The sequence below is a fragment of the Ambystoma mexicanum genome, chromosome 5q (assembly GCF_040938575.1).
Source record: "Ambystoma mexicanum isolate Mex_15411 chromosome 5q, UKY_AmexF1_1, whole genome shotgun sequence".
NCBI classification, from domain to species: Eukaryota; Metazoa; Chordata; class Amphibia; order Caudata; family Ambystomatidae; genus Ambystoma; species Ambystoma mexicanum.
The window spans coordinates 157988944-158015919 of record NC_090933.1 but is presented as its reverse complement, the minus strand read 5'-3'; the positions used below and the strand labels follow the sequence as shown (position 1 = coordinate 158015919).

The following is a 26976-nucleotide window of genomic DNA, read 5'->3' as shown; positions in this document are numbered from 1 at the left end:
TTAGGCCTGGTGGATTTTATCCTTCAGATCTCAGCAGTTGAGCGGCTACTTTCTTGGGGGTTCAGGAGAAGTCTTCAGCTGGCAGGAATTCGTTTTGAAGATAGGAAAAGCAGGAAATCTTTGTGAATTCGCTCAGGAGATAAGTGACTTTATTTCTACTGTAAATCTGTTCATCTCAATAACAGTCTCCTTGAAAATTCGTTAAAAGTAGTGTTTCTACTAAAACTATTGAACTATCGGAGTGCGCTTGTGTTTCCAGTGCGGTGTTCCTTAGCGCGAGATTTTGACTGTCGCGTGCGTATTCAAGTGAGCGCGTGCTTTCTAGCGTGTGTATTCCGAGCGCGAGTAGAGGTTGGTCTCGTGCCATTTTAAACGCGCGTGTGTTTTATTGCGCGGGTGATCCTTGCGCGAAAAGCTATACGCTGCGTGAGAACTACAAAGCGCGTGTGAAATTCAAAGCGCGTGTGATTTTTAGCGCGAGTGTACAAAGCGCGTGTGAAATACAAAGCGCGTGTGAAATACAAAGCGCGTGTGATTTTTAGCGCGGGTGTACAAAGCGCGTGTGAAATACAAAGCGCGTGTGATTTTTAGCGCGGGGGTACAAAGCGCGAGAATCTGTTCGTCGCGTGCCATGAGAGTGCGCGTGTGTTTTTTCCATCGCGAGTGATTGTGCGCGTGAGAATCACTTCGTTGCGTTTGAACTCAATAGCGCGGGTGTTCTTATTTCGCGTGTCTCGCAGGAGAACATTATTGCGCGTGTGGACTATTGCGCGTGGGAATTATTGCGCGTGTGGATTTTTTGCGCGTGTGGATTATTTTGATCGCGCGTCTTCATCCGTTTGCGCGTGTTCTTCAACCAGGAAGATTTCTACGTGAAGTTCATCGATAATTTTAATGGAAATAACCTGCGTGTGCAGTTAGCATGTGTTTCCTCTTTCTTCAAGGATTCAAAGACTCAAGATAATTATAAATAGTTTGAAAAGTTTTGAAATGACAAGAAAGAACATTTTAAAGACAATCTAATTGAACTACCAGTGCATGTTGGAAAAAAGACAAACAAAGAACTAAGATTTCCAGTTTTGCCTAATGTAAGAAGTTGCTGGGAATTTCAAGTATCGCAAGTAAGAGAGATTTTCAGCTTCTTATCCGCTTCTCTAAGAAATTCCAAGAGAAGAACCAGGTAGGATTCTCAATTATTAGTTAAGGATTAATGACTTCCCATTCATAAGGTTAAGTAAGTGAATTAAGGAAGTGTATATGTTATTCTCTATCCTCTGCAGGTTCAGCACTGATTAGCCTTGACGCAGTCTGCCTGGTGTTGTTTTGTTGTCCCATTCCCCCTTTCCCTTTGGGGTGTAGTTTACAGAGCTGTATTGAAAACTAGTTCTGGGAAATACATCTCAGGGGGATTGTCGGGGGTTCAGCAGCTTCCGCGGATACAGGACCTCTCAGCCTGACAGAATGAAAGGCCAATAATTTAGTCCGCCCGAGCTGTCATGAACCCCGACGAATCCATGGAGATGTTAGGATCTTTGATTAGGGAGTTACGGGAGGAGTTGAACATTTCTCGGGAAGAAAATGCCTTACTTAGTCAAAAGGTAGATGACTTAAGTGTTAAAGTTACACAAATTCAACAGAGGGGAGAAAGGAGAGAGGATGAGGTTTCAGGGGGCGCAGGTTCTCCACCTGAGTTAGAAAGAGAAGATCAGTTACCACACATACAACGGGCGCCTTCAGTGGCAGAAGGGGTAAGGAGTATAATTATGCCAGTTCCTTTGGCGCCCCCAGAACGTTATCATGGGGATTCCAAGAGATTTAGGGTGTTCTTAACACAATGTGAATTACATTTTATGAGTAGACCAGAATTATTTCCATTGGATGCTTCTAAGATAACATTTATGTTGTCATATCTTTCTGGGGAGGCATCTGCTTGGGCTGGGTTGTTGGTGAGTCAAAAGAGTGCGGTTTTAGAAAATTATACCAGTTTTTTAGAGATATTCCGAAAAATGTTTGATAGAAGACAGTTATCTCTGGAAGTAGATGGTGAACTTTTAGAATTAAAACAAGGTAATAGAGACTTGATTGCTTATATAACACAATTTAAGTCCCTTGTGTTAGAAAGCAAGTGGCCCGAGGTTAAACAGGCCTCGTTGTTTTATCGGGGCCTTAGAGATGAGTTAAAGGATGCTTTGTCTGGAGTAGTAGAACGCCCTCCTACTTGTGAAGGTCTGATTGATTTGGTTATTCAATTGGACTTCCGTTTGAGTGAAAGGAAGGCAGAGAGACGTCATGGTCAGAGTGATGTAAAGTATATACTTAGAGTAGATAGACCTAAAATAGAGAGTAAACCCAAAGGGAATAATTCATCTCCAAGAATCAGAGGCCCGTTAACAGTGGAGGAAAAGACTAGGAGGAGAGATAATAATCTGTGTTTATACTGTGGAAGAGGTGGGCACTTTTTAGGAAACTGTCCTTACACTCCCAAGAAGACTTCTTCCTCAGCAGTCAAGGTACAACAGATCGCTAATACGGTGCAGACAGCGGTTCCTCATATAACCATAAATGTATCCTTATTTTTTGATTTGGAGTGTAAGGGAAATGGTCCTGTAATGATTGACTCGGGTGCGACTGGGAATTTCATGGATTGGGGTCTGGCCAAATCGTTGGGAATTCCAATTATTCTGAAGGAGGTTGTAGAGCAGGCTAGGGCTGTTGATGGTACATGTTTATCTTCTGGTCCTATTACTCATAGAACTGGTTCTTTAACTTTGGAGTTATCAGGAGGTCACAAAGAGATAATTTCGTTTGAGTTAATTGATGCCCCTTTGTTGAAGATTATCTTGGGCATGCCTTGGCTTACTCTCCATAATCCCCTAATTGATTGGAGTGCTAGGACAATTGACATGCAATCCGATTTTTGTAAAGAGAATTGCTTTTCAGGAAGTCTCTTAGAGGAAGAGGTAAAACAAAGTAATTCCGTGTCTAGTTTTCTGGCTGAGACTGGAATTGGAGGTCATGATGTGGGAGCTGTAGTGGGTCAACTTCCCCAGTGTTACAAAGATTTCTGGGACGTATTTGATGAGAAAGTGGCAGGAGAATTACCACCCCATAGATCCTTTGATTGTAAAATTGAACTGGAGCCAGGAACAATTTTGCCTAGTAGTAGGGTATATGCTCTTACTGAGAAAGAGAATGATTATTTAAAAGAATATTTGTCAGAAAATTTGGCCAAAGGATTTATTCGTCATTCTAAGTCACCTGCGGCCTCTCCTTTATTTTTTGTACCAAAACCGGATGGCTCGCTTAGAACTTGCATAGATTATCGAGCAGTTAACAAAGTCACTATTAAGAACCGGTATCCTCTTCCTCTCATCTCAGAAATGCTTAATCAAATACAAGGAGCAAATATTTTCTCAAAATTAGATCTGAGAGGAGCTTACCATCTTGTACGTGTGCAGGAAGGGGACGAATGGAAGACAGCATTTAAGACCAGATTTGGGCTGTTTGAATATCAGGTTATGCCATTCGGTCTATGTAATGCTCCAGCGGCTTTCCAATTTTTCATTGATGAGGTTTTTAGAGAATACTTGGATATTTTTGTTGTCGTTTATATCGATGATATTTTGATTTTCTCTTCTGACCTAGATCAACATCAGAAACATGTGCGCTTGGTGTTACAAAAGTTGCGAGAAAATCATTTGTTTGCCAAATTGGAAAAAAGTCAATTCCATACTGATTCTGTGGAGTTTTTAGGTTTTATAATTTCACCTAAGGGTTTAGAAATGAATCCTAAAAAAGTGCAAGCCGTTCTTGAATGGCCCCCTCCTACTAAGGTTAAGGAAATACAAAGTTTCTTAGGATTTGCCAATTTTTATAGGAGATTTATAGAAGGTTTTTCTCGGCTGGTTGCTCCTATAACAAGGCTTTTGAAAAAAGGAGTGAAATTTGACTGGGACCTTGAAGCAGAAAAGGCTTTTCAAGAGTTAAAACAAAGATTTACTTCTAGTCCAATTCTAATTCATCCAGATCTTTCTAAACCTTTTTTTTTGGAGGCGGACGCTTCAAATTTAGCGTTGGGGGCGGTGCTTTCTCAAAGGAATGAAACTACTGGTCAAATACATCCAGTTGCATTCTTTTCTAGAAAGTTTTCTGCTGCTGAAGTGAACTACACAATTGCTGATCGGGAACTGTTAGCAATAAAGTCCGCTTTTGAAGAATGGAGACATTTTCTTAAAGGAGCAAGACATACAGTAACGGTCCTTACTGATCATCGAAATTTATTGTTTTTAAAATCTGCCAGAACTTTGTCTCCACGCCAACTTCGTTGGTCTTTGTTCTTTGCAGATTATGATTTCATTGTGACTTTTAAACCCGGAAGTCAAAACAAAAAAGCTGATGCGTTATCTCGCCAATTTCCTGGAAGTGAAGACAAAGAGATTATAGAACCAGAACCTATAATTGCTCCAGAACGTTTTTTGTTAGCTGGAACCATTAAAGAAATTGATTTTTTGAATGAAGTTCGTCAAAATATGTCCTTGCAGAAGATGGAGGAGTGGGTGAGACTGGATCCAGCTAGAAAGTTGAAAGACAATCTTCCTTTTTTTGATAACAAGCTTTATGTACCTACTGATGAGTTGAGAGAAAAGGTTTTGAGAAATTGTCATGAATCCATTTTAGCAGGACATCCTGGGTTCAGAAAAACTCTGGAACTGGTTCGAAGGAATTTTTGGTGGGAAAAAATTCGTCAAGACACATTGAATTTTGTTAAAACTTGTGTAGTCTGTGCACAAGAGAAAAGTCAAGTTGGGAAGCCGCATGGTTTATTGGAGCCATTACCTGTTCCTCCTCGTCCTTGGCACACAATTTCTATGGATTTCATAGTTGATCTCCCTCAAGATAAGGGTTGTACTACCATTCTTGTTGTGGTCGATCTTCTTACTAAAGAAGCACATTTTTTACCAATAGAGGGAGAGGTTACCGCGGAAAAACTGGCTCATAGTTTTTTGCAAGGTGTAGTTAGACTACATGGACTCCCAAGTCAAGTTATCTCTGACAGGGGATCTCAATTTATTTCAAAATTCTGGAGGGCCTTCTGTAAGAAACTTGGAGTGGAAGTTAGTTTGACTTCTGGGTATCATCCGGAAAGTAATGGACAAGTGGAGAGAGTAAATCAAGAATTGGAGAAGTTTTTAAGGTGTTATTTACAAGCTAGAGAGGAATGGGTGGATTTGGTGTGGTTGGCAGAATTCTCTTACAACAATTGTGGAAAAGATGCTACTTCTATGTCCCCTTTCTTGTTGGGTCGTGGGTTTCATCCTCGTTTTCTGAGTTTTGAGGTGTTGGAGGAAGATTCAGGGAATCCTAGAGTGGAAGATCGTTTGTTGATAATGAAAAATAACTTGGATAGAGCAAAAAAGGTTCTGGGAGAAAATAAGTTGAAATATAAGAGGTATGCCGATTTGAGAAGAAAAACTGGACCTGAATATAAGGTGGGAGACTTAGTTTGGCTTTCTACCCGATACCTGAAAATTAAGGGGAAGAATAAGTTCAGTCCAAGATTTGTGGGCCCTTTTGAGGTAGAGAAAATCATCAACCCTGTGGCGGTACGATTGAAATTGCCCAGGCAGTTGAGGGTACATCCTACTTTTCATGTTGGTCTTTTAAAACCAGTTTGTTCAGGAACTAGATTCAGAACACCACCTTCCCCTGTGATTTTGGAGGATTCATCTGAGGAATTTGTGGTTAAACAAATTTTGGATTCTAGGAAAGTGAGGGGAAGGTTGCAGTATTTGATTGATTGGGAGGGATATGGACCGGAGGAACGATCTTGGGAAGATTCGGTTGATGTACATGCCCCCCGTTTAGTGGCTAAGTTTCATGCTAAAAACCCACACAAGATAGGCCCAGAGACTGGGCATTAGGAGGGGGGTACTGTCAGGTTTCCTTCTCTTATTCAAGTTTCCTTTTTATTATTATCCTTTTCAGATTAGCTTTGTGTGGGTGGGAAGTTTTCCATTATAGTTGGTTAGGCCTTAACTTGTTGATTCAGAATCCTGGTTCTGACCCAAGGCAAGATGGAGCCTCACAGTGACAGCTCTGATTGGCTGGAAGACAATGCTGAACAACAATGAACATTCTAAACTGTCACTCTGTGCCTTTCATCATCAAAACCCCATCTGAGAGGACGTGTTCAGTGGCTGCTCCTGCTTTAGTATTAGGCCTGGTGGATTTTATCCTTCAGATCTCAGCAGTTGAGCGGCTACTTTCTTGGGGGTTCAGGAGAAGTCTTCAGCTGGCAGGAATTCGTTTTGAAGATAGGAAAAGCAGGAAATCTTTGTGAATTCGCTCAGGAGATAAGTGACTTTATTTCTACTGTAAATCTGTTCATCTCAATAACAGTCTCCTTGAAAATTCGTTAAAAGTAGTGTTTCTACTAAAACTATTGAACTATCGGAGTGCGCTTGTGTTTCCAGTGCGGTGTTCCTTAGCGCGAGATTTTGACTGTCGCGTGCGTATTCAAGTGAGCGCGTGCTTTCTAGCGTGTGTATTCCGAGCGCGAGTAGAGGTTGGTCTCGTGCCATTTTAAACGCGCGTGTGTTTTATTGCGCGGGTGATCCTTGCGCGAAAAGCTATACGCTGCGTGAGAACTACAAAGCGCGTGTGAAATTCAAAGCGCGTGTGAAATACAAAGCGCGTGTGATTTTTAGCGCGAGTGTACAAAGCGCGTGTGAAATACAAAGCGCGTGTGATTTTTAGCGCGGGTGTACAAAGCGCGTGTGAAATACAAAGCGCGTGTGATTTTTAGCGCGGGGTACAAAGCGCGAGAATCTGTTCGTCGCGTGCCATGAGAGTGCGCGTGTGTTTTTTCCATCGCGAGTGATTGTGCGCGTGAGAATCACTTCGTTGCGTTTGAACTCAATAGCGCGGGTGTTCTTATTTCGCGTGTCTCGCAGGAGAACATTATTGCGTGTGTGGACTATTGCGCGTGGGAATTATTGCGCGTGTGGATTTTTTGCGCGTGTGGATTATTTTGATCGCGCGTCTTCATCCGTTTGCGCGTGTTCTTCAACCAGGAAGATTTCTACGTGAAGTTCATCGATAATTTTAATGGAAATAACCTGCGTGTGCAGTTAGCATGTGTTTCCTCTTTCTTCAAGGATTCAAAGACTCAAGATAATTATAAATAGTTTGAAAAGTTTTGAAATGACAAGAAAGAACATTTTAAAGACAATCTAATTGAACTACCAGTGCATGTTGGAAAAAAGACAAACAAAGAACTAAGATTTCCAGTTTTGCCTAATGTAAGAAGTTGCTGGGAATTTCAAGTATCGCAAGTAAGAGAGATTTTCAGCTTCTTATCCGCTTCTCTAAGAAATTCCAAGAGAAGAACCAGGTAGGATTCTCAATTATTAGTTAAGGATTAATGACTTCCCATTCATAAGGTTAAGTAAGTGAATTAAGGAAGTGTATATGTTATTCTCTATCCTCTGCAGGTTCAGCACTGATTAGCCTTGACGCAGTCTGCCTGGTGTTGTTTTGTTGTCCCATTCCCCCTTTCCCTTTGGGGTGTAGTTTACAGAGCTGTATTTAAAACTAGTTCTGGGAAATACATCTCAGGGGGATTGTCGGGGGTTCAGCAGCTTCCGCGGATACAGGACCTCTCAGCCTGACAGACTGGAGGATTGTGAAAGGGTTTTCCCCTTTAACAGATTTTCCTTTGACCACCAGCAAAGTGCTTGTAGTAGGGTTAGCGAAACAGCCACTAGATCGTCTCACTGACCCCTTGCCTGAGAACATTGTTTTGCTAACCACTCCTGTGATGGGCGCATGCGCAACCATGCGTATGGAATTAGATAAATGCATGAAGCCATTATCCCGAGCAGGCGCATTGCTTTGCATACGGTTATTTGGCAACCAGCAAGATAATGAGGTATTTGCAGCAGTATGTTCAAAACTCTTTCTTTTGAGGGGAAGACTAGACCCTCGGTTGTCTTAATGATAGCTCCCAGGAACTGCTTGGTTTGTCTTGGGACAAGGCTTGAATTTTTCCCCTTGATTGAAAACCCCAATTGGAACAGAAGGGTGATAGTTCTTTGGTTATTCTGCTTGCAAATTGGAGGGGATTCCCCTGTTATTAGCGGTGTCCCGTCAAAGTTTCGAAAAAATAGTTTCGAAATACAATAATTTCAAAACAAAAGCACTGAAAGAAATTTCGAATCCATTTTTTTTAATGTAAGTTTTGTTTTTGGGTTTCGTATAGTAAAAATAGTGGTTACCCCCACCCCCAAAAAAAAGCGTGCATTCGAAAAAAAATATTCCGATGCTTTTGAGTCGGAACTGTTGTATTTCAACATTGTGACTGTCGAAACTTGGACTATAAACCATTATCAGCCAGTCGTCCAGATAAGGGTACACTGGAATTGATTCTCTACATAAGTGCGCTGCCACTACCGTTAATACCTTGGTGAATACCCTTGGAGCTGAGGCTATGCTGAAGGGGAGCACCTTGAACTGATAGTGTTGATTTGCTATTTTGAAGCACATGAATCTTCTGTGCGCTAGGCACATTGAAATATGAAAGTATGCATCTTTCATATCCAATGTTGCCATGCAGTCCCCCTTGTTTTAGAGGTGGGATTACTTCTTGTAGCCTTGTCATGCAGAACTTTTGTGGCTTGACATATGAGTTTACAGGACACAGGTCTAGGACAGGGCGCATTGTAAGGTCTTTTTTTGGCAAAAGGAAGTACGCTGAACAGATACCCTTGTTTACCTAGTTTGCTGGGACAATTTCTAGTGTCCTTTTCCAGCAGTGCTTTGACCTCTTCTATCAGAAGGTGTTGTTCTTCCTGCGTTGTTTGTCTCGGTCTTGGTGGTTGGATGGTCTCTGTATGAGTTCTATACAATAACCCCCCGCCAGGGTGGATAGTACCCACTTGTCTGACGTGATCCTCTCCCATGCGTGGGTAAATTGACAAATGCGACCTCCAACTGGAGCGGGTCGTCATTGCTTTGGGAGGGTGGAGCCTCTGGTTAAGGAGGCTCTGCCTCTACTCCTAGACTTTTATGTCCCCTTTGAAAATTCAGCTGGGAGGACTGTCCCTGCGAGGAACCCCAAGATGACGTTTGTCCACCCTGACTATAGTTCGAGGAGCGTTGAGAATTTTGGCCTCGAAATTGGCATGTATTAAATGCGCCTCTGCACAAATGGTTTGTTAGATAGCTGTCCAAGGGACTTAAGTGTGTCATACTCGTCTTTAGCACTTTTCAGTGTGTCCTCGACAGATTTCCCAAATAAGACATTTGGTTCGATTGGCATATTGAAAAGGGTGGCTTGAGTTTCCAGCTTAAAGCCGGATTGTCTTAACTATACATGGCGCTTAATAAGAGTACCCTCTGCTATTATAAGGCCTGCATTATCTAATGCGTCCAGATTATTTTTCAGGATACTGTTGGCCACCTGCTTTACCCTCAACCACTGAGTACAGGAGCTGTGTTTTAAAATGCTCTGAGACAGAGTCAATCTGTTGTAGGATCTCTTCCTATTTATGGCAGTTGTAACTCGCCAACTGGTGTTATTAGTTATTCTTACTTGGCATGCAGCCGAGGAAGCTACTTTCCTGCCCAGTGTATATATATATATATATTTGTTCTCCTTATTAGGAGGGACTTCAGCAGAGGCTAAGGGCGTGCCCATCCCTTTCTTGTGGTAGTTACAACGAGAGTCAGGCTTTTATTGACCCCTGATGTATAAGGGGTCAGAGGGTGCTGGCCTGAACATTTTTTCAATACAGGGGTTAACGGCACTCATAAGGTTGGGGGGTGATTAGAGAGGCTGAATGTGCCTCTGGATGGACTGCAGGAGTGCTATAAACTGTGCTGCAGACTGTTTATCCACAAGGATGTCTTCTACACAGTCTTTGTCCACTGGTGCCTATTGTGTATCGATCTTGAAATGTCCAGCAGCCTTTAGGAGGAGCTCATTATATTGTAGATGATTATCCACAGGGGAGTCAGCCATAGGTTGGTCATGGCGGTCTGGAGATTGTATGATGTAGAGGTCATTGTTGTTGTCATCATAATGCTGGTCCGTGTAACGTAAGTCTCCGTTATAATGAACCAGGATCTAGAGAGCCTAATGTAATAGAGATCCTGGGAAATGTCTGGTGAAGTGCTTGGCTGGGCAGTGTCTAGTCGTGCTTTTTGGCAGCAGTTTGGTCTTGAGCTGTCTTCCCCCCAGACCCACTTGTGACTGCCCTTGGAGGTTGGACAGTTGATAAGGGTGACGATCAAAGAAGTCTACAAAGCATGACATTCTTCACATTATTTTGTCAAATATTTCAGGGGTCCACTTGGAAAACATGTGGGAACTGCAGTAGAGAGGCTCTCTTATGTAGAGGGCTGTTTATGCTGCATGGCCCCTGAAAGGGTGTCTCTAGAGAGCGAGGGCTCCTTATATTTTGATATAGAGGATTTAGAAAGTAGGGGCGTACAAGATTTCGAATTTTTCCATGCCTTAGACTTAAGGAGAGTGTCTGGGACATGTTTCCTAATAAGCTCCCTCATTTTGGAGTTCTTGGAAAGGCCTGTAAAAGCGTCTTTCGACGCACGTTCGCCGGTACCCGAGTGTTTGTTAGGTTTATTCACGGATTCGGAAGCTGACTTCGATGTCCGTTTTGGGGGCCTGTCATGTGGCAAACGCGATGGCCAAGAGGACAGGGATTTTTTTTTCTTCGGACTTTCACCTCGAAAACACGTGTGGCTTAACTGTGAACAAGGGGGTCAACTGTCGGCCGTGGTGTGTATGCTTTGTGTGGTGTGCAGTGTGGGTGCCTGACCCGCTGGGTGTCATCTCCGTAGCAGAACTGCCAGCCTGCCTGATGGATCGGGGGCTTGCACACAGGAAACCGTCAGGTCCCAATCGACCTCTGCATCATTTAAGACGCTGCCGCTGCCATCGCTTGACGCTGCCTCCACGTCCATAGTGGCTTCAGCCTGCATGGCGTGATGGGCCCAGGGCTTAGTCTTACGGTCCTTTAGTGTCTTGGCTAGAAAAAGTTTGCAAAACCTGTAATGTTTTTCAGGGTGGGCCGATGGGAGACAGAGGTTACACACCTTGTGTGAGTCCTTCCAGGGAAACTTCCTGTTACAGTAAGTGCAACATTTAAAGGCAGTGTTTTCCATAATACGGAAAGGTGGCAGTCCGGCGATGAAAAGGAAGAATAGGAAACTAGGCATTCTCTAAAGGAAACAAAGTAATGACCTCGCCCCTCTCTCCCTAATGTGAAGGACTAAGGCCCGTTGAGGTCTAACTAGGCTGCAGTCAAGTCCGTCGAGACGGTCTAAGTAGTTGTCGTTGTCAATGATGAATCAGTCCATGAAAGTGGTTGCCGAAGATCTTGCGGTGGTACGGCCGTTAAAAGGATAGAAAGAAATCTAACTTTTAAAATCTTATATAATACTTGTATAATTAAAGGGGTTAGCCCGAAAGAAGGAACTCTGCAACTTGCGCTAGACTATGATGGTGGAAAAAAACGATCTGAGGGACCTCGACACGTGAAGGACCATGCGTACAGTGTGACGAAACCAAGGCTTGCGCCCCGATTTTTCGTCAAGGAAACACTGACCCAGTTATTAAATCCAGCTGTGGCCAAGGAATGGTCACCATTTTTCCACACTTCAAATGTTGCTGTAACTGGGATGAAGAAGTCCTGCAAGGATGAAGGGCAAAAGTGTCAGCAGCAGTCTAGTTGTTTTTTAACCACTCACAAGATTCCTCATAAAAACCAAAGAAGGACCACTAAATGGTAGGTGTAGAAGTTGTAGAATCCGTTGTAGTAGCAGCAATTGCTGTGTGTAGGTGAAAGTAGCAATAGTAGTTGGAAGTGGAAGGAAGATTGGAGCGGTGGTGGTTGGAGAGAGAAAAGAAGAACGGACAAAAAAAAAAATCAAGCCTGTATATAGTACGGGGCAAGAGAAGCAAAGAAGCACGAAGGAGAATGCAGCACCCAAGACTGAAAACTTTTAAATCACTGATAAGAACGGAAGGTAACCGTTTCCCGAGCTCGAGCCAGCAGAAACCAATGCTGGGAGAAGTGGTGCTGCATCCGTTTGGCACGAGGCACAGGAGCAGAGGGACAGCCCCTGCAGCGCTGTTCCAGCAACACGCGTTGTGAAGAAATCTTCAAAGAGCCGTGAGCCCTGCAATCTGAAAGGCTTTTAATCCCTTTATCCACAGTAAAATTCACTTTTGTTAAACTAATAACAAGAAACGAATGTATCCAGCGCGATTGAATTGAGAAGAGGAAGCATGCCATGCAAGCCCCGTGTGTTTGTGGAGTGAAATTCACATCATTGAACACCGAAGGCTGTATGAATACAGGATGAAGTGACGCTGAAGGTAAAAGTGAAATTGACATCACTTAAACAAAAGGCAGAATGTATACCTCTTTAAAGTATTAAAGAAATGATCGTGTATGGAAACAAAAGTAGCCAGATGATGCTTGGGGCTGAAAGGAACGTATTTAAAGGCACAGATACCCATTACAAGAGAATAAAATGCATTACGGGACTTGAAGTCTAAATTAATGCCAATTGGAGAAGACCAGGGAAGGAGTATCCCACTGGCATTTTGAACTTTAAAACCCTAAGACCTGGAGAAGACCAGAGAAGGGGAGTGTCCCTCTGGCAAAACACTTTATTTGCAGAATAGTGGGTATAAGAAACCCACACGGCTTTAGGAAGGCGGCCAACTATTGTTTCATTTTTCTTACCAATAACAGTTTTGATATATTATGTGTGAGTGTTAGATTAGATTGTTGCTTTGGTTGTGACACAGGACAGTAGGCATTTTGTAAATATATATTTTTGACATCCTGACAACGACAGTTATTGTTTGAGTTGTTTGATTTAATGCTCGACAATAATCGCCTTTAGAAATAGGGCAAATCAGGCGTTTTTCCAACCCCCTTTTTTTGGTTTAATAAAGAACATTGAAGCCTAAAACCTGTGTCCGCAAACCTTTCTGTCGCTTGACATCTCACAACAGTGGGCGTCACACTAGGGATAAGATTACTGACACCCCCTGTTGACGTCACTTTTTTGAGTTTTGAAAACAAATAATGTAATACTCTGGCACTACCACTAGATGTCGGCCTATGCATAACATGTGATCTAAGCAGTTCCACAAGCCCCAGAAATATATATATTTTTAATAACAAACCAAATAAGGACTACATCCCCCAAAATTCCACTCTCTCACACAGTGAGGACTAAGTCTGATAAAGACATTCAACTACCGATCCCAGGGAAGGAAGTCAAAGGGTTAACCAGAATTTAACTTCCTCACCCTGAAGAGCACAGTTATGGGAGACATGCAACTTTCTACCTTTTAACACCCAGAGTGACGGGGAAAAGCACAACTCGCCTCTTGCAACACCTTGACACAAATCGGGCTCCACTTATTCTCCACTCTACAGGGAGACATAATTAACTCATGTATTCTCTGCAGCTGAAACCCTGGCAGAAAGAGAATCGCATGTAGCCAACACCTCCAATTAAATCAATGGAAGAAAAACCCACAACACAGTATACAGGAGACACATTTTTTCAATGTGACAATCTAACAAGAAAAATGTATAGCACACTAATCAGCTAAGTAAAGGGGACAGCCATACATGTCCCCTCGAAGCCTATGTGCAGCCAAATGGGGAGACTGAAGACAGCAGTGCCATCACAGCAGCTTGTAACTCCACACAGAAAATACATCCAAAATTGTGGCTGACATGTTTAAAGACCTCCATGCACAATCAGAACTATGAAGCATCCCTTCCACTAAGCATGCTCAGACAGAACACCTGACCTATCCAGCCACTCAGGAAGATGCTATTCAGACACAGCCCTGTGTAAAATCTGGCTTCCAGGACAGCAGCGAAATAGAGTTTTGAATTCCAGAGCTGGCAAATAGTTATATTGGCATGGTGAAGAGCGGTTGGGTTGAAAGACAAAGACCATGGGGTGGAGGAGGGGATCGGAAGCGGAGTGAGGTGGAAGCAGCATGTAAGACCTGGAGAGTGGAGGAAGGTGGATTGAAAGAAAACCCAGAGATTGGAGGACATACACGAGGAGAACACCAAAGAGAAGAACGTGATTGAGGCAGCTTACCCCAACAGGAGAAGGTACGCGGTGCACTGTTTCCACAGAGAAGACAGAGGCTGTGGGTAAGCGGAAGGTGGAGAAGGAAAAGGTCAAAGCTACGGCCAAAGAGAACAAAGAGAGCAAGGGCTGAAACTTGGACCAAGGAAAAGGCACAGAGGATAAGCTGAAATCCTGGTCTAGGGAACCATGGAAAAAGAGACAGTTGAAGCCCTGGCCAAGGAAAAGGCAGAGAAAGAGAAGGCAGAGGCCATGACCAAGGAAATTAAGAGTTAGTTAATTGGAATTGTAAACTGGGCACTTACCCATGGAGATGACACTTAAAGAGGCTGTCTTGCAGTGTGCGGGAGATTAAACACCCTGTTGGCAGCGTAAACAAATCAGACTAAACCAGAATTCCTTGTATGTTTTATTTATAATGACATGATGACTTTTACAGTACCTAGTAAAAATAAACTGACAAAAATCCATCTACTACCTCAAGGAAGGATAACGCGGTTATTGGATAAGTATTACAAATAGAACTATAGAAAATGGTCACCTTTAACGTTTTCCAAATTCTAGACTGGGAAGGCTGCCCTAGTTCCACACTTTGTGCACTAAATGCAGAGATCACCCAGGCCCTGAACACATTGGCTCCTACCCCTGCAGGATATCGGAGTAATCTCAGCACCCACTAGCCAATGAAGAGTTAAAAAAAAAACCTGTCCACAATTTTTTATAAAAGTGGGCAGAAAACTGGAGTGGGAAGAGTCCAAATCAAATGTTGAAATGGCTTACAAAAGCCATGGCCAGTGCCATCATTTGCCCATGATGTGGCAAAACAATATTTCTCAACCTGCACTACAGTAGATACAAACAAAATAATTACAGAGGAATCATGATCGGCTCAATGAAAATGCAACACTCCAAAACACAACAAATCAATTTTGCAGCCTTCTCCATGTTGTGATGAATGTCCAATGTCCAAAACGCGAGAGAACATTTGTATTTTTTAAGAAAGTCCTTACAACACAAGATAGAAGCCACAGAGAAGGCCAGAAATGTAGCCAATATGCACAAAACACAGGCCCTATGCGCAGCCAACAGGGATAGATACATTTCTGAGAATCTCCCATGAAGAAATGAAGACAGCACACACATACACACACACGCAATGGAAGCGTCCAATAGAGTATTAGGCCTGATCACCCACGAGTAAGCTGAACAGAAGACAAAGTGCGTACTCCAAGCAGCGCTGAGCTCTCATCAATATACGCACATCTGACAGTTATTGGAAGTATAACACAGAGTAGGACTCAAGACAAAAGCAGCTCCATAGGCCTTTAAGAATTAATAGAGCTCAGAAATACATGGACTATTCCACACTGTAAAAGTCACCCAGTTCGGCTCATTATAAGAGAGACACACACATACAAGGTCAGTGGCCTCGGACAGGGTGTTAAGCTGCACTGCGTGTGTTCCGAACACAGAGGCGCAGCTCACTCCAAGGCTTTGAATGGGAATCAGGGATTCAATCAAATGTTGCAACACTGAGCAGACCCCATGAGGGTAATATGTAAGAGCTCCACACGGATTGGCTAGGAGTAGGAGAAGCAGCAAGTTCCCAGGCATAGAACTAGTGAAATATATAACAAAAAAAATTGCCTACCCATTGCTTTAGAAACTAACAAGACGAAGGCCACAAGCCCGGTGAAAAAGAGGCAATGGGAAGGAGGATGCACAAGACAAAGTCGATCAGGGAAAGACATACTGCCCCTTGTATGAAAACATCTATGTAGGAGTGAGATCATGCAAATGAGCACCCTAACCAAGTAAATGAAAAGACAGGTATTCATGATCATAAAAGCAAAGAGTTCATCAAGTATTATATGGAATATAATAAGGAATACATAAAACGATCTGACACCTATAAAATTACATGCGTTCATAAGTACACACACACACACACACACACACACACACACACACACACACACACACACACACACACACACACACACACACACACACACACACAGTCCCAAAGCAAGAGGGCAAGAAGCACGCCCCATGAAGTCATGCAGACACATCATGGGAAAGGAAGGAGAGGGGTCTAGGAGGGCAACATAAGTCGCAATGTTAACTGTCAGTTGAACAGTCAGAAGGGCGAGAAAGTTAAGTTGGTGCCAACCTTTGGGCCCCATGAGAAAGGATGTGAAGCATTCTTTTTTGTTGCCACACTGTTCACACCTCACAAAGGGATAGGTCAATTGAGGTGGAAGCAGCCCACCCAGGAGCACTCAAGATGGCGACAGCCAACGACCAACCGAGTTGTATGTGGCAACATTTTAACCTGGCTACTGACTGTGAGAAACTAGATGACCCCATTATTAGATCATTGTCAAGAGGAAGCCATTAGCATAGGCCAACAGGGCTAGATATTGTATAGATTCACCTACAGCACAACCAAGACTGCCCAATCAGCGAATATGAATTTACATGCTTATTGTAACAATGTGTGAAAATCAGCCCACTCTTTACTATCAGAAATGCCATTTAATGACATAATGTTGAATGATTTGTGAATTGTTCCCGGCCGAGGTTGCATGTTATCAACTTTTGTTTTTCTTGCGTCTCATGCACTTTTTATTAGCTCATTTGATTACTTTTATATGACTTGGGTTTTGACAAGCAAAATAAATTCAAAACTTCCATCCAAGCCCAAACTAAAGTGGCTGGCTTCTGTAGTTAAATCTCAAATCTAAACAATGTCACCTGTGGTGAGTTAGAGAAACTCCCCATCCTTTTATGCGAGAGTTCCAAGCACAGGGGACAGGGTTTTCCAGGCTGCTACCCAATGTTGCTCTCATAGGGGGGGAATTGAGTGGGACTCCCTGTGCTCGCCCTGCACATAGACGCACAGTATTATTTTTTATCAAAAAGGATTAATATGCCTCTGAAAAGTTAATCCCGTACTACAAGTTCCAGCATGCCTGAGTGGAATCAAGCTCTAAAACTAGGGAGTACGACAGTCAATGTGTCTCAAAGTTTAATGTTAAACCACCAAGTAAAGCCCAGAATGTAGGGAGCGGGTGTCATGAAATAAAATGTGATTATTGGACTTTCCCCAACTTATATAACGAAAAGGGGGTGGGCGGAACTGTGGAGTTTGTGTAATGCAGAATTGCAGAATGTGTACAGACACTACTACATGATTAGTGCAAAGAAGCACTGCACCTTCAGGGCCAGAGTGCTCAGCGTAGTTCCAGCTGGGGGCTGCACTCGCCATTATGGGTGCTGAACACTGCATAGGCATGTACAGCCCAATTGAAGATCCAAAATGGTCAGAGGGCCCATGGGCATTTTAAAGATTCGGTGCTGACCGTTAAACTATTTAGTCATCAATTAAGACCTGACACAGCCCCAACTGGAAGTAATAAACCCACATTTCAAATGAAGAATAATGAGGAAACAAACCAATCAGACCGCTAAAACAACCCACATCAAGGAAGAACACATCCTGAGCCTTCTGAAAGAATTAGTCACTGACCCAACACTATAAAAGGTGGAGTACGTCAGTGAAAGGTGAAGACTGGGAGGAGGAATAGAGGTGCTTTCATCTGCTTCCTGGATACACGCGGAAGTGGAAGTACATTTACTATCAGCTGCACCACAGTTGTTCTGCGACTTTACGACACAGGCTCTACTAAAAGAGATGAGACTTCACTGAAGAAACGACCCAGGGACAGAAGGACGGCCAGAAGGCAGGGTGTTTCCCTGAAGAACCCCTGGCAGAATACTGGGTACCTGAAATGGACCCTGAATGAGAGGAGACGGGATAAGGGAGAAGAAATATCCATAACTGAAAGAAGCCTGAGTGAATCCCACGTCATGGAGAGACCTGAAAGAAACCAGAGGGAAAACAGGATTGTGGTGTGACATGAAGAAATCCTGATGAGACTGTTGGGGAGGAGGTGGTCCAATCCCACTCCCCTCTCCATTCCCACAGTGATTAGACAATGAATACGCCCAGGGGGAGAAGTTCCCTCCCTCACGCCACAGTGCCTTACGATATAACAGAGATATACCCACATAACACAATCCACAGCCCCGCTGATAGACGTAATTTTTTATTAGAGCAGACGCCATCTTTTGATAGGCCCCAAAATCATTCCTCTGAAGAACTCAGCTCTACCATCTCCAGCGCCTCGCACAGAGAGCCCAGCTCACCGCCACCCCCTTTCCCGCCAGCTCCGCGCATGCCTTGTTCTCACGGAAGTCCATTCATTTATTGTTGCAAATGTCTAGCATCACTTTGCCAGAATGTGCTTTTGCGCAGAGCGCAAGATCGAAACAAGCCTTAGCACAAGTGTCCATCGCTCTCCACAAAACTGCCCGTTCCCTTTCAACCACCCACCCCGCCAGACCAAGGACCACCAGTCCCCAACCCACCACTCTCTTTCATTCTGATACCCATCTGACCTCCTCGTACTGACCATTCCAGAACACCTACCATAGACTTAATCCTGCATAGTAGTATATTCTCTCCTATTCAAAACATGCCCGTCAGTATCATGAGGTATGGGGCAACATAAAATAGTAGATCAGACGTCCAGGGGGAGGCACCTTGGTGCAGGGCCCAGGTCTCAAAGAGGACGCAAATGCAGAGGTTGGAATGCCAATATATTAACCCAGGTTTTTCCTAAGTACCCCCATTCATGAAGACATTTATGGTCGCCATTATTCTCGTATTATCAGGTCCTCTGTATTAGACAGTTAGGAATGTATCATATTTGAACTGACCTTCGCCGCGGAAATGAGCCCAGCTGACCCACATGCCACCGGACTGACTAAGCAGCAGCAGCCAATCGCATCCTGGCATCCCCTATAGAAGCAACTGTGCGACATGGCTCCTCCAATTCGCACCCCGGATATGTACCCTACACATGTTGTTGTAGTTGCTGATATTTTTTACCCTTATAATGTGCTGCCCCTGTATTGTTTGGCAGAGCGCTCTCAGGCGGCAGAGTTCTTTGCTTGCTAACTTTATTTTATATAAAGTTTGTTATCCTTGAAATTCATCTCTTGGTCTCATTCCCTGACGGGGTGTGTTATTATTTTGGTCTATTGCAAAATTACGTGCTTTTTGGGTGCCCACCTTCAAGACCTTACACAATCTTGATGATGCAGTGATCCAAAGGTTTTTCTTAAAAAAAATCCTGTCTGAAGGATTGGAGTGCTGATGATATTTACGTCAACCACGGTGGACATGCAGCTGGCCAGAAGGCCTCCACAACAACTGTCATTATAATGGACTACTGTTGCTCTTGCTGCAATCACATTAGTGGAGTTCCTGTTCCCGGAAGCGGTCTAACAGACAAGGCATCAATCAAGGTTTTCTGCATCTCGGAAATCTGCGAACACCATGGCCTACTAATCATCATGCCTTTTGCAATAAATAGTCCCTGGAACAAAAGAAGTCCAATATGTTAACTTGGTGGTCCTGCATGTGCCGTCTCTCCCTGGTGTGTCATTGTGTGAAACCAGTACCAATACTTTAGAAAGAAGGGCAAACTTGTATTTGATGTCATTCATTGCTGCTTTGGTGCACTTGTTCCTTTTGGCCCCTTTTCACAAAACCTGACAGGAAATCTTCACCGGTATGTAACATGGCGTAACAGGAAGTGCCGCTGAGATGAATCCATTGCACAAGTAATTCAAGTCCCCTATTTTCAGACATTTCTGAGAGGAGGATTTTGTCTGGGCCCTTTGGGCAGTAGCTGTCTGAACAGAAGGAATCGCAATTCCGTTTTTTTGTTAACCATTTTAAATAGTCCAAACATATATACCATTTGAAAATGTAAAAGAGCTGAAAGACATTTCACCAACTATTATCCCTCCCCCAACCAAACTCTATAAACATGCGTTTTTCATACTGTACCGTGGAACAGTTTTTAACTATTGTTTTCCAGTGCTTTGTTCATCCATTTCGTTACCCAGGAGAAAGCAGTCACCATTTGAACAATGAATCCCAACCATTGGCACATTTAACGATAAAGCCTGACTGCCAGTAACATCCAAATTAGATGAAAACTTACTTTGGTGATATGCGTCGTAGTTGTGGTGCTGGTTGTTTCTGACGTAATGGTTTGTGCACTCATGAGGATCCCTGGGTCACTGTCAGCGTTCGGATCCACCTGAGAGTGAGTAAAGAGCACAGTTCAGTTTCTAGCAGCGAGGGGGTGTTCGACACTGAAAGTCATACCAGCACAACAAGGGTAGGCTGATGACCAACTGAATGGCAACATTTGATCAGGTTTTCATACAAACTAAACAGTATGCAAACCTCTACAGATATTCACTGTCACTATAAGTAGCTCACATATATTCATTGCAGGTATCCTACAAACCTAACAGGATTTTATTTGTCAGCTAGTCGAGGAACACAGTCTTGCCACATACCAATGTTCTCAGCAATTTAAAATGATATTTTTCCAGAATTCACATGTTTCATTAAGGTACTAATAGCCAATATTGATGGTCTTTTCATACCCACACAACTTCACTTGTTTGGGTCATCCAAAACTGCGTTCTGTTCACTCATGTTCAAGTAATTGCAACATTTCTATTTATGCACTTTGAGGTAGATGGGTGACCGACAGGAATGAGATATAGTAGAGTGGGAGGGGTGGGCAGTGATGCTTCAACTAAGGAGGGCAGTGGCTACTGGTTGGTTCTGATCCATACTTCAGATAACGTGTACTTATGCAAATTCATGAAAATGTGAACATATAATAATGTTCTTTTCAGTTCGGTTTGGCACTCCCTTTTATTCAAGTCAGGTTGGTGAGATGCTCTGCACAGCACTCCACCACGGTTTACTTTTTGGACTACCAGTTTCAGAACATCTCTCGCGTGCAACATATACTGTTCTCGACAACCATCACGTTTGCAACATTATGGACCTGACACATTCCTAAAACTGAGTGGAAAGACCATTCAATCCGACACATGTTTGCAGCTGGCAAACCAAGTGCTCACACCAGTTGTCGAGTCCTGTACAGGATACACATTGGCTTAGGTACATCCATCTAACTCCAAGGTCTCTAGCTCGATTGTTTTAGTCTTATACATTTAAGAAGTTGTGTTAATGTTTATAAGAAAGCAACAATAATAATCATTAAGCTCTAATTTAATTAATAGAAAGTACTAGCCAAACACTGCTATTTATAAAGAGAGCAGGGCTCTAGCGGGAAGCAACAAAGAGAAGGTGACCGGGAGAAGGCATCACAAGTTCAGTTTGCACGAAAATACACAATTTCATTCTTCTGATCTTTTTTAAAATAGGTTTACCTCTGATGACTCGTATGTAATGGTTTTTGTTTCTGTGTGTACTACTGGCACCTCCTTGGACGAAATGTCAAATTTCTCAGCTTGAGACATGCCACCAAAACTGACAGTTGCAACCTTCACGACTGGCGACTGCTTCCATAGGAACAAATCAAAAGGTTACTTTTATTTACATATTTTACAGTTATTTGTAAGATGACAGTATTCTAGAAAAGAGGGTAATGGACTCAAATACTGCTTGGGTAGCCTTTTGAATTGTTGCAAGTTCAATATGAACTGGGGCAGTTTGCATAGGGAATTTTACTGAAGTTTTGCAGGAACTTTTGCAATCTTAGTTTTAAGTTGAAAAGGTTTATGAGCAATGCCAACTTGTAAATGCTACTAGAATGTATGCAAAAGCTATTTAGATGAACACATACACAGAAGTCCTTTGTCCGTACACTCTTTGCCCTAAAGTGTTGATTTAATAACCCGCACAGCGACTCATGAATGTTATCTTTCCCTGACTGGAGAAGTGGATATGGAAGGTCAGGTTGTTATGAAAGAGGATGATGTGAATAAGAAGTACAGAAGCTACCATTTCAAGCAAGTACAATTCTTACTCTTAGATTACAAATCAGGAAGACATTGATTTTGGTTGGTCATTTGTAACACGCATAATACCCGGAGGTTTCTAAGCGAGGGCCCGGGGATCGAACCTGTGTTGCTCCTCGTCGCCTTGCTTCCAAGGCGAGCGCGTTGGCCCTTAGCTATCCTCCCGATTCTTGGAATTGGGAGATGTATTAGAAATTAGCAGCATACATTTTGTCTGTTGTACTGTGTGAAAAAACTCATGTAGGAAGAAGGACTGGGCTGGGAAACGACCTAAGAAGCAAGTCAGCCGAAAGGACCAAAAGGCACGCTCTTCTTGAAAACAATCTCAGATGCCTTGCTTCTGAGTAGTGATGTTTGCTTTCAGGTAAAGAGTGCCCATGGATTCAAGAGGATTTGCAAATGCAGTACAAATCACACATGTAGTAATCGACTGTCTAGGAGACCTGCCTAAATACATATACACATACAACATTGGTGCCCGATTGGGACAGCTAGCACTTTTCAGGTCAGAACAGTTATCACCACAAAATACTGTGATATACGCTAAAGTGAGGGGAACATATGATAGAACATAGCCTTATAAACTGTACAAGGCACGCCAGCACTTGGAAAGACCATCTTAAGCAGTCCAACCCTATTGTAGGAAAAATAGTACAAGTCGACATTCTTGAGAGAAAGTGGAGTTCAAAAGAAAACTACAGAATAAACTCTGAGGTGTGAGGTAGATGGAAGTTGATTGAAGTGTGCTGAACATGTTTTTTTTTATTATTGTGTTTTGGTTCACAGAAAAGCTTCCAGAAATGTATAATATGTGAACATGTGGAAAAAAGAAAACGAGGTCCTGGGGCACTGTGCAAGAACATTTATACAGACATAGATGTCACGTGCAGCCTCGAGGATGAAGTGAAGAAACCCCACTCCTGCATGGCACCCCCTGCTGTCGAAAACGTTTCAGAGGTCTGCTAAAGCAGGAAGTATATATCCCAGATGGTGAATCCATGGGAGGACACAATCCATTTGAATTAGTTTGTTTAAGATGATGTATTACGCTATCATTGCACACGCTAAAGCAACGATGGATGTTGCGATGTTAATTGGGGGAATGGGACTGTCTCAATAAAATAGTGCCTTCCTTTCTTGCTGCAAAGGGCTCCATTAAAATAGTATTTAGTTTCTTGAAGTTCCCGAAAGCAACTTCCAGCCAAGTGTTTGGTGCAAATCAAAGTATTCCAAAGTTCTTGTGTCTCATCAAAGAGAACATGTCAACTCCAATAAGGATTCAATCCCCAAGGAGGATGCCGCTTCTCCCCCAGTGTGACCTGTGGGGGGTGCTTGCTATTCCTCTAGCCCTTAGCTCAGAGTGTAAACTTTCTCCAGCTGCAGGTCCACGGTTCCTGGCCTGCCAGACTTTCAGGGCCTCATGTTTGCTGCCTCCATGGCAGTTTCTGGGGTGCACTCTGTAGGCGACCCGCAACTTCCTGCTAGGCTGGTGTTTTAATAAGGATGAAGTGCGTCCTGGTGAGGTTTGGTGGAGAAGTGTGTCCCTACTTTCCCCTTTGTTCTCTGCTCCTCTTAGCGTTCACCCTGGGCTCCTTACCAGTCTAGTGCTATACTGTCCTTGTACCCGGGTGCTGTTGTGCAATCTCGTTACCCCACCTTCCTTTATACTCCCAACGTCCCTATGTACTGGATTTTCTCTTCTTGGCCTTCTATCACAAAGTCTATATTGGTCCCCTTCACTAGGATTTCCACCCGATCTGATATCTCTAGATGTCGCCTGTTTTCCAATTCCCAACTCTCTTCTGCTATACAAATAACAATTATCATTCCAACTTCCTGTCGTCTCTCCTCCATACAAAAATAATCCTCTCCTCAAACTTTGACAAAACAAGAATTTTAAAAAAGAACAATTGCTCATCAGGAAATAAAAAACAAACAAATAAAAAAGAAAAAGTATCTAAAAAAACAACAACAAAGATAATGGAAGAACAAAGTCACACAAATAATTCAAATACATCCCCACTTAAAAAAAACACATTTTACAACCAACTCAGCTGTACGCATTCATATGGTCATTTTTCCTAACAAAGTGTGAATAAAAGAGAATAACAGTTGCTTTTTCCACTCATCCTTCCCCAACCTGAGTGCTCTTAGGAAAGTAACTACAGCGATTATGGTGGAGGTTAAGTAACCAGAAAGACAAGATGACCAAATCCTCTCAGAATCTCCTGTGATTTCAAGGGTCAAGAACTTTTGTAGGTATTTTGATCTCAGAGAACTCCGTGCTGGGCAAACGATAAATGCACGTTTCAAGGTTTCATACACTTCATATTTCTTGCAAAACCGACATCTCAGCCAATCCCTATCAATGTAACCCCTCCTATGCATAATTTCCTTGGTCAATGAAAGGTTGCAACGAAAACCCAGAAAAGAATGACAAACCCATCTTGCAGGATACACAGACCAAAATCGAGCCACAACACCAGTCACTTACACAACTAACCAAGTGTTCAAAAAATAAGGTGAACTTTAGGACATTCTCGTGCCAGTATATGTTAACAATCAATAAGTGAAAGGGCTGAATCCCAATCACTACCACATGGGTTAGGAGGATGCCAACGAGCCCCCTATCTATCTGCACCCCCCTGCGTTTATCAGGTGATTTCACAATGGTCAGAAGACCCCCAAAAAGGCACCCCCTCTACCCCTGCCGTGCCACCTGCCCTGTTACCACAAAGCCATCCATAACAGGAGTGGTACACAACCAAGTCTCCTGTAGACATTCTACGCAGTAGGATTTGAACTCCCGTCCCAATACCTGGCTGTCAAAACGTATTCCAGGAGAGGAAATAAACGAATTCACCTCCATTAGTCCCCACGTAGGACTTATTGGTTAGTTAATGGTGCATTGATCTAATCAGCTATGACAAGTCATCGCAGGCCTCAGAGGCCTTTATTTTAGATTTTAAGGCTTGTATGTTACTCATGAGCTAGTGATCGGGAGCTAAATTCATTGCAATGGATTCCCCAGACTGGTTACCCAAATTCTCCACTATATCAACTCCACATTTTCTAATTGACTCTCTTTTTTGCAAAACCAGATCTGCGACCAACTTAGATTTGAAATAGACCACTGATCTTACCACACTGTCTCTTACTGGAAAGTGAAAAATACATTCCAAGCTTGGAACCTCAGATAAGAAACGCAGGATATTTGAACGATTTAAACTCGCAGACATGTTTTCAGGAATTACTGACTCAAATATGATACCATTGCCCAAACCCTTTCCCTTCAGAGCGTTTCCATTTTTCATTTCATATCCTTTTCGTACACTTGTTGCCACCGGCCCCCCCAGGCAACGTCCCCCTCCTCTCCAAACTTTGTTCGCAACCACCAGAGGGCGGGAGACCCTTTGGGGTGCGGGCGGGGGGAGGGTTTCCCAACTAGAGAAATGTCCGGCAAGAGTTCCCTAGCCGAGTCAAAGTTAAGTATCCAACACGATTGGCTTCCCTGTAACTGTAAAGGTCGGACTTGGATGGCCTGAGGCCCGACATCCCAGGGGTAAACCTCTCACCCCCAGCAGTGTTTGCAGCTGTACTTGCAGGACTGCCAACAGAGCAGGCCAATGTTGTAGTACTGCCACTTGCAGGCAGTTTCGCGTCCGGGGAGGGGGGGGGGGGTGGCAGATGTTAGTCCTCAAGTCACTTCTGCCAAGGTCTAGGTGAGGGAACAGTGATCACAAAAAGAATCTCGAAGCCTGTGAATTCAGGTTCCCTGCAGAATGTTTTTTCGTTCTCTTCCGTACACTCTGATGTTTCCATGCCTTCCAGCATAAGGGTTGAGAATGAGCACTTTTCCTTCTTTGGTCACCCCGTAAAGTGCCCTCTCGACCCTCATTACTGCGCCCCGTATCAGTGAGGTCATGAGGTTAATTCAGAGGCTCCACAGTGGGTTGAATGCTCTGACTCTTTTGCCCAAAACCACCAATTGAGCCCATCTTCTGCGATGGGGGGGGGGGGGGGGGGGGGGGGGAGTGCCACCTTCCAATATAATGACGCTCTCTGATGGTATACCGCTCAAACAAGGTAGAGCTGGGGACACACAAGACACATTTTCTCCTACAGCAACCAGGAGCCTGCAGTATGGACTCTGGGGCTCCCAATATGTGGTTGCTTCCTGCCAATGCGGATTTTGATGTAGGGCACTTGTTAATGGTATTCAAGCCTTGCGAGAATAATAATTCTTTTGCTGTCGCATGTAATTTGATATTATCAAATTTACACAGTGTTTCAAGCACCACTGAGTTAGATTTCATTTCCTTCTGAAGGCTCACAAATAAGGAAACCAGAAGGCATAAATCCTGGTTGATTTCCAGAGAATGAGACCACGGGGGAAGGTTTCCAGTCTGCCTTGTAAATGGAAGGTCCAGGTTCTCTAAAGTAGACGTGGACACAGAACCAATTGAAGAAAGTGAGGAATCAAAATCAGGCCCATAGGGCTGTCCCACGTTTGGAGGCAAATCAAAGTAACTTGAATCTTCGTTACCTTCCAAATAGGGGGATGGGACTGAAAAAGTAACATGTGAAGCAGGAGTTACACAGCCCGCCGTCTCCGCCTCCGGCATTCTAGATTTAAAGTGTGCCAGCTTGGTTGGCTTAGCTTTCAGGTGAGAAAAGGAGGTTATTAAACCTTTTGCATCTATTGCTGTGATCTGCTTCCCACCCGTAACTTTCACTTGAGAGGAAGTCTCGGCACCTTGCTCCTGAAGTCGGGGGCAGCAACCGTGCCAGTGACCTGTTCATACTGCGGTGAAGGAGGCAGCGGCAAGTTCACTGCTGCCATGATTTCTTAGTCTGTGATAATCACGGAAGTCGGAGGCATCGTCCTCTTCCCAT

At 43.4% G+C, this 26976-nt stretch overlaps 1 protein-coding gene across 25 annotated transcripts in view; it reads right to left on the bottom strand.

Moving 5' to 3' along the window:
• Window positions 1–26976, bottom strand: part of EPB41L3 (erythrocyte membrane protein band 4.1 like 3) — a 971190-nt gene that overhangs the window by 73838 nt on the left and 870376 nt on the right. For 21 of the 25 annotated variants that reach the window (XM_069620665.1, XM_069620670.1, XM_069620671.1 and 18 more), the window contains 2 exons: window positions 21490–21621; window positions 20235–20333 (listed from right to left, as the gene is read on the bottom strand). In XM_069620665.1, the coding sequence (XP_069476766.1) occupies window positions 20235–20333; window positions 21490–21621 (231 nt within the window). The remainder of the gene's footprint in view (window positions 1–20234; window positions 20334–21489; window positions 21622–26976) is intronic. The other 4 variants (XM_069620666.1, XM_069620672.1, XM_069620687.1 and 1 more) reach the window with 1 other exon arrangement.